The sequence below is a fragment of the Rhamphochromis sp. 'chilingali' genome (genome assembly GCF_963969265.1).
Source record: "Rhamphochromis sp. 'chilingali' genome assembly, chromosome: 8".
In the NCBI taxonomy this organism is placed as follows: domain Eukaryota; kingdom Metazoa; phylum Chordata; class Actinopteri; order Cichliformes; family Cichlidae; genus Rhamphochromis; species Rhamphochromis sp. 'chilingali'.
The window spans coordinates 14,832,680-14,846,582 of NC_137935.1; the positions used below are offsets into that span (position 1 = coordinate 14,832,680).

Below are 13,903 nucleotides of genomic sequence, written 5' to 3' on the forward strand. Positions count from 1 at the left end.
TACTGACCTCTGTCATCATTTTAGTGGGGGAACTTGCACAATCGGTGGCTGACTAAATACTTTTTTGCCCCACTGTACATATGTAATATTTCTTACTGTATTATACTGCTGAGTGACATCTGAGTCTTCTGCTCGTCTAACTAACATATGACTTGCAAATAAAACTGAAACTGAACTGAAACTGATATATTCAAGTTTGTTCAATATATTCATATTTTTATTAATGTATTAATTTCTGTAACTGTGAGACACCTGCTGCTGCCTATCTTGGCCAGGTCTCCCTTGAAAAAGAGGTTTTTAATCTCAATGGGATTTTCCTCGTTAAATAAAGGTTAATAAATAATGTATTCAGACTTTCATTCTATATAGTCAAGTTTCATTCAATACATTCACAGTCTCTTTTCTATATTTGAGATTCATTTAATATATTTGAGGTTTATTTAAAATAGTTAAGGTTATACTTTAAGATAAAAAAAACTAAATACTTAATATAAAAATACTATCACATAATTATAATCTAACAGTAATAGTAATAGCTAGTAATGTAAGCACAATAATCAAATCCATTGGTTGTCTATTATTATTATTACTTTTGGTAATTACATTGACATTACTTGTTCTCACATAGTAATTTCATATTTGTTTCTACAATACCTTAAGTTTACATGATATTTTCAACACCTTAGATGTTGTAAAATATAGATCATAGAATATTATGACTTTCTCAAAGACCACTGTAACACCATGTCATGATGAACACGTAGCATAGCCTTTGAATAACTATATAAATGAGTGAAAACACACCCATAACAGATGCCTGACATCAGGCGGGATGGAGCTGTCAGCTGTGTTTATTTGTCTGAAATTATATCTGTATTTAGTTGAGCTGAAATCAGCTCTTGCCTTAGATCTATATCTAGATGGTCTGGATCAAATGCCTACAGAGGCTCAGGATAGATCTGTGGCTTCTTCTGTGAAATGTAAGCTGCAGGGTAGCACTCGTATCCCTGCATTCTCAATGGATGGGGACTATGTTATTGGTGGTGTTTTCTCTATTCACTACTTCATGCAAACAGTAAACCATAACTACACTACCATGCCTGAGCCAGTAAGATGCAGTGGGAGGTCAGTAAGTGGAAGAACTGAATGACAAACCTGTATGATGTTCAATAGTGTTGTGGTCCTTTTGTGTAGTGCTAGGTAAAAAAAAAAAAAAATTCATTTTGCAATGTATGCTAAATCCACAGTTTTAAAAATACAGATACTGACACTTTATTTTCTTCAAAACAAAAATTATACTGTGTTAACTCTTTTATGAATGCCTTGTTGCCTTGCTTTGAATTCAGTTACTGCTCTCGTGTGATGAATTTAACCCTTATATTTTATCCTCAAATGAATTGCAGTTAATAGTTCCCTACTGTCTTTTTTATGTTAAAGCTAAACTATCCTAAATCTATGTTGTGTAGATTCTAACAGGGAGTTGATGTTCTTTTTACAGCATTGATACCCGTGAGCTGCGCTTCTCACGAGCAATGGTTTTTGCCATTGAAGAGATTAACAACAGCACAGAGCTTCTGCCCGGGATAAGGCTCGGGTATCAGATCTTTGACTCATGTTCATCAGTGCCCGTGGCAGTGCATGTGGCATTTCAGTTGCTAAATAGCTTGGACACTGTGTTTTACACAGGTGGTAACTGCTTACAATCTGGTATGGTGATGACTATTGTTGGTGAGTCTGGGTCTACACCATCCATCAGCATGTCACGCATCCTTGGGTCTTTTAATATTCCTCAAGTAAATGGCAATCTTTGTATTTCTAATAAGCATGCAAATAAGTTTTGATTGTGCTGTCCTAAAAATAGTTTTGTTTCCTCTTTTGCTTTAGGTGAGCCATTATGCCACTTGCGCATGTTTGTCTGACAAGCAGCAGTACCCGAATTTTTTCAGAACAATCCCCAGTGATCATTTCCAAGCTGAAGCGCTAGCCAAGCTGGTAAAGCACTTTGGCTGGACTTGGATAGGTGCTGTTCGTTCGGATTCAGATTATGGAAATAGTGGCATGGCATCTTTTCTAGAAGCAGCACAAAAAGAGGGAATCTGTGTGGAATATTCTGTATCTTTCTATCGGACTCACCCACATAGCAGGATCCAAGAAGTAGCAAGTGTTATCCGCAGGTCTCTATATGACAGATTTTGCTTAGATTGAGATTTGCTTAAAGAAATCCATCCATCCATTAATTCTGCTTATTGTTTTATGTATTTATTTACTACTGTCATATAGCAAACTGAAACAATTAGATTAATTCTTGTAAAAAAGAAGACATTTCTAAATGTATTGCATTCTTTCTTAAGGTCTACAGCAGTGGTTATTGTGGCATTTGCAGCTCCTGGGGACATGAGGGTCCTGTTGGAGGAGCTTTCACATGAGCCTTTTCTACCTCGCCAGTGGATAGGCAGCGAGGCATGGGTAACGAACACAGAATTAATGAGGTACAGTTTCTGTGCTGGGGCCATTGGATTTGGGATTCAGAAGTCTGTAATCCCCGGTTTCGGAGATTTCCTGCTTAATTTGTCTCCCTCTCAAGTAGCTACATCCCCTATGCTTACTGAGTTCTGGGAGGAATCGTTCAACTGCAAAATGAAAAAAAGTGAGAAAATCCTTCTGATCTTTAGAAACTGTTGTTTTGCTCAAGTATAAGGTTAAATAATATTGAAACTTTATGTTCTGATCTCTGGGGTGAGGTTTAGGCACTCAGTTAATGTAGTGATTTTGTCCCATTTTAAAAATGGAAATGAAAATGTGTTAATGAAATTTTAAATCTTGCAGTGATGAAACATTCCCTGTGTCCTCTATTGTTTAGGTCCTGTTGTTGACAAGAAGATATGTGATGGAACTGAAGACATACAGAATCTTCAAATCCCGTATACTGACACATCTCAGCTCAGAATTACTAACATGGTGTACAAGGCTGTGTATGCAATAGCACATGCCATCCATAATACAGTGTGTCAGAGAACCAATGGCATAGCTAAGTGTGACAAACTAACCAAGTTAGAGTCCAAACAGGTCAGCTCAAATTAAATAATAATGCCAGTTTCTTTTTGTTTGTTTTTTACCACTAAGGTATTCTTCATGAAATCAAATACTAGTAGTTCTAAAATATTTCCATTTTTTTCTTCTTTCTTTTCTCTTGCTTTCTATCTTAAAGATTTTAGCAGAACTGAAGAAAGTAAATTTTTCCCGAAATGGTTATGGTGTGTCATTTAATGCTAATGGGGATCCTGTGGCGATTTACGAGTTGGTTAACTGGCAGAAGAGTGAAACTGGAAAAACAGAGTTGGTAACAGTAGGACTTTATGATGCATCACTGCCAGAGGGCCATGATTTCCAGATTAACCGGAACATAACCTGGATGGAGGATGGCACCCAAGTAATGAATCAAAAGACAAGAACCACACTGCACTTTGGAGGATTGCACATTTATATTTCCGTCTTTTGTTTTGGCTTTATCTCTCACAGGTGCCAGTGTCAGTGTGCAGTGCCAGTTGTCCTCCAGGAACTCGTAAAGTGCTGCAGAAAGGAAAACCCATCTGCTGCTATGACTGTATACTGTGTCCTGAAGGAGAGACTAGTAATACAACAGGTAAAATAAAATGACTTAACATATATTCAAAATTATTTTACTGTGCATAGGAGAGACATCGAAGGAATTATTGGTAGAAGTCATCTTTCCATCTCTCTTTATTTATTTACGTTTTTTAATTCAGATTCAACTGATTGTATACCCTGCCACAAGGAATTCTGGCCTAATGCAAAGAGAGACACTTGTATCCCTAAGCCTGTAGAATTTCTTTCCTTTCAAGACATCCTTGGAATCATCCTCGCTGCATTTTCAGTTCTGGGTGCTTGTCTGGCCATTATGACTGGGGCTGTATTCTTTCATAACAGGAAAACTCCAATTGTCCGAGCCAACAACTCTGAGCTGAGCTTCCTGCTGCTCATCTCACTGACTCTGTGTTTCTTATGTTCATTAACTTTCATTGGAGCACCATCAGAGTGGTCCTGCATGCTGCGTCACACTGCATTTGGGATCACCTTTGTACTCTGTATCTCCTGTGTACTTGGGAAAACTATAGTGGTTTTAATGGCTTTTAAAGCTACACTTCCAGGTAGCAATGTGATGAAATGGTTTGGTCCTCCACAGCAAAGAATAACTGTTGTGTCTTTCACCTTCATTCAAGTTTTAATATGTACTATTTGGTTGGTACTTAGCCCTCCATTCCCAATTAAAAATCTAACCGCATACAAGGAGAAAATCATACTGGAATGTGATTTAGGCTCTGCTGTAGGTTTCTGGGCTGTGCTCAGTTACATAGGCCTACTTGCTGCTTTTTGTTTTGTTTTAGCTGTCTTAGCCCGCAAATTACCTGATAATTTTAATGAAGCCAAGTTTATCACCTTCAGCATGTTGATATTCTGTGCAGTGTGGATCACCTTTATCCCAGCATATGTCAGTTCTCCTGGGAAATTCACTGTAGTTGTGGAGATTTTTGCCATTTTGGCCTCCAGCTTTGGACTAATAATGTGTATATTTGCGCCAAAGTGTTTCATCATACTGTTTAAGCCCGAGAAGAACACCAAAAAATATGTCATGAATAAAAATGTATCATAGGATTTAGAGGTTTCATACTTAATATGGCGATAAGAATTTCAAAACATACTTCTTCAACACAAGCTCTTGAATTTCAGTTTCAGCTCAAATCAAACACTTAATATGTGCTTTTTTAGTAATAATTTTCGAATGATTTAGTATCTTTCAATGTATTTGTGTGAGATTTATTTTTTTCAAGGCACAAAAATAAAATTCACATTTCATTATAACAATATCTTATTCTGAGTCCTGTTTTTGAGTTGTTCAATACAACCAATGGTAATTAAAAAGTTCCAAATGTAAATTTAATATCCTGTGTGTGCATATGTCTAGTACAAATTCCAAATGATATTAGGATTCATGCATTCGTCTGAATGTTACCCTGAAATGTGCCAGACACGTGAATGTTACATAGGTAAGCACACGGCAGTGATTTCTCATTGCAGAACAATGAAACCATCCCACCAGAAAACTGTTCAGAAGCGTTTTGAAAAACAGAATAAATTTTTTTACCTATCCTCCATAATTCCAGCATTCCAATTTGCTTGGTTAGGGGGTATGGCAATAGAAAAGGTGTGTAAATATTGAATTATAATGCTATCAACTGAATTCACACAACATTCACAGTTTCGAATTCTCGGAAGTCAGAAAAATATATTTTCAGTGATTGATGAACCGCAGGAATATCAGAAATATTAGCACTGAATCTATATTTGGGTGAAATAATGAAAGAAAAAATGTTTTTCACTTCCTTTTTTTCCAATTTTAATTTTTCAAATGTTTTTTTAAGATTTGACAAAACAAGTATTTAAGGTTTATTTGTACAGTTGTTCTTAGCTTTATACATCATTTACATCATATCATTACAAATCGCAAACACACTAGAATAAACGAATAAAAGGTATTACAAATAACACAAAATAACAAACATTTCTAAATGTAATTATTACTGAAGAAGGACATTGTAAAAAAAATTTTTAATGAATTTTGGATAATGTGTGGCATTAGTTGTGCTAAGAAAGGTATAAAAACAGAGTGCTCATGTGAAACATACTGATATGCAGGATGTAGGATCCAAATGCAGGACAAGAGAAACAGAGGGAAATAAACTAAAAGAGGCAGCTTTTATTGTGCTGTGAAAACTTGAATACTAGTTACAAGAAACAAAACATAACAGCTAGAAGCTAGGAAACTAGGAACTCAGGAAACCAGAAAACTAGAAACAAAGAAGCTAGAAACTTGGAGCTGATGAATAAAATATAGGAACCAGGAGCACAGAGGAAACACACAGTACTGAGATGGTACAATGCAACAATGGACAGAGGAAAACACAGGGCTTAAATACACCAGGGAGAAGGGAATGAGAAACAGGAGCGCACAGCAGGAAATAATCACATATAGCGAGATGTGAAGGAAGTGAAACTGAAACCAATGAGCATAAACTGAGTGTTTCAGCTGATCTGAGGCTTTCTGGGAGTTTGTTCCAGATATATGGAGCATAAAAGCTGAATGCAGCTTCTCCGTGTCTGGTTCTGACTCTGGGAACTCATAAAAAAACAGATCCAGATGACCTGAGGGTTCATATGAGGGTTCAGTATGAAGGTTCATACTGGGTCAGGAGGTCACTGATGTATTTTGGTCCTAAACCATTCAGAGCTTTATAGACCAGCATCAGAACTTTAAAGTGTATCCTCTGACGGACAGGCAGCCAGTGTAAAGACCTCAGAGCTGGACTGATGTGGTCCACTTTTTTGGTCTTAGTGAGGACTTGAGCAGCAGAGTTCTGAATGAACTGTAGTTGTCTGACTGATTTTTTTTAGGTAGACCTGTAAAGATGCTGTTACAGTAATCAAGCCTACTAAAGATGCATGGACTAGTTTTTCCAGGTCTTGTTGAGACATCAGATCTTTTATCCTTGAAATATTCTTGAGGTGATAGTAATCTCATTTTGTTATTGTCTTAATGTGTTTTTCTTAGTTTAGGTCTGCATCCATCACTACACCCAAATTTTTCGCCTGGTTTGTGGTTTTTAGTAGGGGTGCAACAAAACACAAAATTCACGGTTCGGTTTGATACTTTGGTGTCACGGTTCAATATTTTTCGAAACAAAAAAATGTTCATGCCTTTTTAATTTGTCATTTATTACAATTATAAATATATATTTTAACTCAGAAGTACATTTTTTAAATTTAATGTTGCTGAAACAACAAAATAATGAAAAAAAAAACCTCATCGAGAAATCACTCAAAAGAGAGTTTATTACAGAGAAATGGCTCTTTCCAAAATAAAAGCTATACTATACGCTTCTTCTGGGGTATATTCACAGCAGCATATTAAACACATCAGGTCCCCATAAGGAGAATCATGTGCTAACGGCTGTCTAACTACTCGGGTAAAGTTTGTAGCAAGCGTGCTTGTTGTTTTTGTCTGCTTCCACTTGTCTTTGCACTAGGATGATGTCGGCGTAAATGTGCAGTCATATTCATTGTGTTCCCACTAGTGCTGTCAGCGTTAATCTCGTTAAAATAACGCAGCAAATCTTCGTAAATGAGTTACCGCGGATCGCTCCGTGCGTGGGGCTGGACGGCGTCAACACGTTAAAAAGCTAATTGCGCAAACGCACTAGTTCCCACCAATTGAGCATTGCGTGGCACATCCGACATACTGTTTTACTTTTGTCCATGACGCGCTTACAATCAGGGTGATGCTTCACATGAAAACCAAGATAGTTCCAAAGGCCAGATCTGAATGAGGGTGGGGGAGGTTCATTTTCGGGTAGCGTTGAGGCAGTCGCCATGTTGCAACGAGCTTAGCTTCTGTCTTGCTAGCTTGCGCTGCGCTCAGTGGATCTGTGCTCGACAGTGCAGCCTAGGCGGAGTAGTCGAACGCTGATCCACTGAGCGCTCAACACAGACAGCATTGTCAGAAGAAAAGTTGATAAAATAAATAAAAAATGTTGTATTGTTCGATACATATGCGTACCGAACCGAAAGTACTGTATCGAACGGTTCAATATCGATACGAGTATTGTTGCACCCCTAGTTTTTAGGTGTATAGATTGAAGTTCTCTGGTGACCTGTAATCGTTTTTCTTTGGCACCAAAGACTATTACTTCAGTTTTGTTTTTGTTTAGCTGGAGAAAATTGTGGCACAACCAGTCATTAATTTCCTCAATGGATTTACCAAGAGCCTGTACGGGGCCTCGGTCTCCTGGTGACATTGTGATATATATTTGTGTGTCATCTGCATAAATGTGATAGTTTATTTTGTTGTTCTTTATAATCTGTGCCAGTGGGAGCATGTAAATGTTAAACAGAAGGGGTCCCAAGATGGAACCTTGGGGAACTCCGCATGTGATACGTGTCTGCTCAGATGAACTAAAAGTTTTCATTTATGATTCCCATAGGAATAAGTTGGCATAAATGTCATGATCCGGCTGTGTGCAGGCAGGGATTGGACCTAAACTCAAAAGCACTGCTATATTGCCTGAGTACAGGGAAAACAGAGAACTAAACTAAACTGGGAAATGATAAACTGAGCCGCAAGGAAACACAGGGAAACAAAGCCATGAGGGATGACGCGACACGGAACAGAGGGAGACTCTGACATAAATACACAGAAGGTAATGAGGGAAGTGGAAGCACACAGGCAACACAGCTGAGGACAATTACACTTGACAGGACGGGGAGGACACGAAAGTGGAAACCCTGACACCAAGATGTGGACCTTAAAAGTAACACAGGAAGTACAGAGAAAAGGCCTGGAGAGAGAGGGAGAGAACATGAAGAAATACACGAAGGGAACAGGAAAACACAGAACACAAGGAGTGGGAGCAAAGCACAATAACTCACATCACTATATAGACAGTCACACAGAGGGACACAGAAGGTAACAACACAGGGGGAACATATAGGCAGAGAAGACTAAACACAGAACAGAGGGCACAGAGAAACATCCAACCGGTTTTTCACATGCTATCAAGGGAAGGATCTCAGAGCAGCCCTTCTTAAATATTTAAATTTTCAGATTTTTCCTTTAAATAAATTTAAAGTGAAACAACACAAAACACTGCAAACCACAACACAACAAAATATAAATTAAAATATGCAAAACAAAAAGAAGACGCACATTTTTTGTCATAAAAGGCCTGGGATGATGTTTTGGGAGAGTGTTTTCCTGCTTGGAATTGCACATATAGGATTCACTGCACGAATAAACTTTCTGAATGCTTTGTCATAATTCCCATCACTAGAATACAGAGCCACATTATGGCTGGTGTTTCTGGTTTTTCAATGAGTTCTGAATTGCACCCACTCCCATTTCAAAATCAAACAACTGTAGACAAGTTGGTGAACCTCCATACAGTAAATTCTTCATTAGAAGAAAAAAAATCTAAATAAAAAGGTCAGTTGACTGCTTTTAAAGCTTGCAGTTGATGCAGATACAGTGGGGCAAAAAAGTACTTAGCCAGCCACCGATTGTGCAGGTTCCCCCACCTAAAATGATGACAGAGGTCAGTAATTTGCACCAGAGGTACACTTCAACTGTGAGAGACAGAATGTGAAAAAAAAATCCATGAATCCACATGGTAGGATTTGTAAAGAATTTATTCGTAAAGTAGGGTGGAAAATAAGTATTTGGTCAATAACAAAAATACAACTCAATACTTTGTAACATAACCTTTGTTGGCAATAACAGAGGTTAAACGTTTACTATAGGTCTTTACCAGGTTTGCACACACAGTAGCTGGTATTTTGGCCCATTCCTCCATGCAGATCTTCTCGAGAGCAGTGATGTTTTGGGGCTGTCGCCGAGCAACACGGACTTTCAACTCCCGCCACAGATTTTCTATGGGGTTGAGGTCTGGAGACTGGCTAGGCCACTCCAGGACTTTCAAATGCTTCTTACGGAGCCACTCCTTTGTTGCCCGGGCGGTGTGTTTTGGATCATTGTCATGTTGGAAGACCCAGCCTTGTTTCATCTTCAAAGTTCTCACTGATGGAAGGAGGTTTTGGCTCAAAATCTCATGATACATGGCCCCATTCATTCTGTCCTTAACACGGATCAGTCGTCCTGTCCCCTTGGCAGAAAAACAGCCCCATAGCATGATGTTTCCACCCCCATGCTTCACAGTAGGTATGGTGTTCTTGGGATGCAACTCAGTATTCTTCTTCCTCCAAACACGACGAGTTGAGTTTATACCAAAAAGTTCTACTTTGGTTTCATCTGACCACATGACATTCTCCCAATCCTCTGCTGTATCATCTATGTGCTCTCTGGCAAACTTCAGACGGGCCTGGACATGCACTGGCTTTAGCAGCGGAACACGTCTGGCACTGTGGGATTTGATTCCCTGCCGTTGTAGTGTGTTACTGATGGTGACCTTTGTTACTTTGGTCCCAGCTCTCTGCAGGTCATTCACCAGGTCCCCCCGTGTGGTTCTGGGATCTTTGCTCACCGTTCTCATGATCATTTTGACCCCACGGGATCAGATCTTGCGTGGAGCCCCAGATCGAGGGAGATTATCAGTGGTCTTGTATGTCTTCCATTTTCTGATGATTGCTCCCACAGTGGATTTTTTCACACCAAGCTGCTTGCCTATTGTAGATTCACTCTTCCCAGTCTGGTGCAGGTCTACAATACTTTTCCTGGTGTCCTTCGAAAGCTCTTTGGTCTTGGCCATGGCGGAGTTTGGAGTCTGACTGTTTGAGGCTGTGGACAGGTGTCTTTTATACAGATGATGAGTTCAAACAGGTGCCATTCATACAGGTAACGAGTGGGGGACAGAAAAGCTTCTTACAGAAGACGTTACAGGTCTGTGAGAGCCAGAGACTTTCCTTGTTTGAGGTGACCAAATACTTATTTTCCACCCTAATTTACGAATAAATTCTTTACAAATCCTACCATGTGAATTCATGGATTTTTTTTTCACATTCTGTCTCTCACAGTTGAAGTGTACCTCTGGTGCAAATTACTGACCTCTGTCATCATTTTAAGTGGGGGAACTTGCACAATCGGTGGCTGACTAAATACTTTTTTGCCCCACTGTATTTTAAATGTCCCAATAAATTCGCTGCAGTAGATTCAATTTTTTGAAGCCGTTAGCAACAACAACAACAACAACAACAACAAAAAACTACTCCACTCTCTTCTTAACCTATTATATCACAATAAACACTCCTAAAAAGAATATTTCAACTTTACAACTTTTACAAAACTCGGCAGCTCGTGTGCTGACGAAGACCAGAGGGCGGGCCACATTACACTGGTTTTAGAATCGCTGCATTGGCAGCCCGTGTGTTTCAGGATCGATTTTAAAGTTCTTTTATTGGTTTTTAAATGTCTTAATGGTCTTGGGCCTTCTTATCTCTCAGATCTGCTTTTACCATATTAACCCTGAGGTCCTCTTGTACTGGCCTTTTGATTGTCCCTAAAGTCAGGACACATACTCACGGAGAGGCAGCTTTTCAGTGGTATGGTCCTCATCTGTGGAACAGCCTGCCGGAGGAGCTCAGGGCTGCAGAGAACGTACATGTTTTTAAGAACAGGCTCAAGACCCACCTTTTTAATTTAGGTTTGACTTAACCTTTATGCATTTTATGCTTATTTATTCTATCCTGTTATTCTATTATTAATTTAGGCTTCACCTAATATTTATTGATTTTATTCTTATTCATTTTTTAATCTTCTTACTCTATTTATATTTATATTCATATTGTATCCCGTTCTTATTTGTTTTATCGTTTTACCCTGTATATATCCTATTGTGTCATATCTCCAGTGTTTCCTCGGAGGGCGCTCTCTGCACCGGGGCTGTGATCGACCGTGGCTGCTGGGGCTCTCGGGGTCCTCTCAGCCTGGCTGGGGGGCTTCTTTGCCTCCCTCCTGCTGTGTGCCCAGCCTGGAGGCTGCGGTCTGTGACCGGCTCCCGGTGCAGACGGCTCCCTGTTATAGTGTTTCCTCACTTGGCTCATGCGTACTCAGCCCAATTTTACTCTTTAAGTGTGTGTGTGTGTGGGGGGGATATGTGTGTATTCACATCGTTTATGTTAATGAAAGTGTGGGGAGTGAGTTGGAGGGTGGGGTGGGGTGGACAGCTTTTAACCATGTAAAGCACTTTGTGCTACATTTTTTTTGTATGAAAAGTGCTTTATAAATAAAGATTGATTGATTGATTGATTTATAAACACATGTCTTTTATGTTTGTGGTCAAATAGACCCATCCAACCATCCATCCATCCATCCATCTTCTTCCGCTTTATCTGGGCCCGGGTCGCGGGGGCAGCAGCCTAAGCAGAAAAGCCCAGACCTCCCTCTCCCCAGCCACCTCCTCTAGCTTATCCGGGGGAACAAAAAGGCGTTCCCAGGCCAGCCGAGAGATATAATCTCACCAGCGTGTCCTGGGTCTGCTCCGGGGCCTCCTCCCGGTGGGACATGCCTGGAACACTTCACCCATCCTTGTCAGATACCCGAACCACCTCAGAACTCCCGTAGCACCTGCCACAGGACACCCCAAGGGACACGGTCGAATGCCTTCTCCAAGACCACAAAACACATGTAGACTGGTTGGGCAAACTCCCATTTGCCCTCAAGTATCCTTGAGAGGATAAAGAGCTGGTCCAGTGTTCCGCAATCAGGACGGGAACCGCATTGTTCTTCCTGTATCTGAGGTTCGACTAGCGGACAAACTCTCCTTTCCAGCACCCTGGCATAGACTTTCCCAAGAAGGCTCTGTAGTGTGATCCCCCTGTAGTTGGAGCACACCTTCCGGTATCTTTTATGTTTGCAGTCAAATCGACCCAGGATTCAAAACCTTCCAAACACATTTCCCATATAATTTAAATGAATTAGAAAAATTTTATGATATTTTTTTAAGGAGCAGGTACTTAATATCGCACACAAGGGAATGCAGGTTCATTGTAAATGCATTGAAACAGATCTTTTTTCATGGGCTTGGCTCTGGGGACCCAGGGCTCATGTGCTTCATGGACTTCTGTATATTTGCTGGTCTGTCTTGGGCTGGTGGTCCTCACAGTGTGACCGCAGTGTTTATGCTTTGTGTTCTCGTGTTCCCCATTTTCCTGGTTTGTGTGTGTGTGTGTGTGTTGGGTGTTCTGGTTTCTCTGTGAGTCTGGGACCGAATAATAGTATACCTGCCATGGGGTCTCGCCGCACCTGGAGCGCAAACACATAACTGCAGCTGATTAGTCTCATCTCAGGAGCTTTGTTGTGAGAGAATCTTTAGTTTAGCTCAGAAGCTAATTATTGAAAGTGTTTGTTGTCATGGGTTAATCCTGCTAATCCGTCTCTGGTTTCCTGTTGGATTACAGAAACAGAGGAACGGAGTGGGTGCACCATGAACATTAAACAGAAGAGCGGAACACGGACCACTGTCATGGGAAGGGGACAATACACGGCAATCGGAGGACACACTCACACTCACTTGGAGCATGCACCGAAAATATTCTGCACCTTGTTGTCATTTTTGCTATAAATAAACGCACTGTCTTCATTCAGAAAGTCCAGCGTTTGGGTCCTATATCAGCTTCACTGACACCTTTATGAGACATGTGAGTGCTAGCACTGATAGATGCTCATATTAGAGATTGGAGATTGCTGTGTTTAAGGACCACAGTTCAAATCACCATTATGAGATTAATCATGCAGAGCAGCAAAAGCAACAAGGTCTTCTTACCAAGACCAGCATTCAGGGTTGGTGCACTCGAGACAAAATTTGTGATTTCCCACAAAATTGCAACGAGTTTTTGGTGAACTCTGCAATCTAATTTGCCGTGAGAAAAAAAGAAACATTGAAGACATTTCTGTATTTCCATTTGGCTCTGGATATTTGCTCCTTTGTGGAAGGAGGACCACTGCCAGAGCCCTACCAAATGACCTCCGGGTCATTGGTGTGAATGTCTCTGACCAAAACAATTGGACTTTATGAGGGTGGCTTGAGGGTAGGGATGTGCGGATCGATACTGAAATATCGATTTCTCCGATACCAGTCATTTATGTTGTAGAATCGATTCTCACATTAAAATATCGATATTTTAGTAATTTAGGGTAAATTTGTAGTTTATCATTAACAGGAACTGAGTGGAAAGAAACTATATTATTTGGATTGTCTACATTGGAAGGAACTACTTCCTCTTCTGCCTTTCATAGTCACGTGCAAAATACGGCTGTATAAATATATGGCAGCCCCTTGGCGTGTGCACTCACAACAATGGCTGAGCGTAAATGGAGTCA

General features: G+C 40.1%; 1 protein-coding gene across 1 annotated transcript; it reads left to right on the forward strand.

The window, feature by feature from the left end:
- Nucleotides 1-970: 970 nt before the first annotated feature.
- LOC308400668 (extracellular calcium-sensing receptor-like) lies at nucleotides 971-4,672 on the forward strand (the record flags this gene model as incomplete). The annotated part of the gene is made up of 8 exons (XM_080888504.1): nucleotides 971-1,125; nucleotides 1,499-1,793; nucleotides 1,885-2,174; nucleotides 2,352-2,647; nucleotides 2,861-3,066; nucleotides 3,209-3,430; nucleotides 3,520-3,643; nucleotides 3,768-4,672. Exons 1-8 carry the CDS (start codon nucleotides 1,019-1,021, stop codon nucleotides 4,670-4,672), a joined length of 2,445 nt encoding a protein of 814 aa, XP_080744630.1. The 5' UTR covers nucleotides 971-1,018.
- Between the last annotated feature and the right edge of the window lie 9,231 nt (nucleotides 4,673-13,903).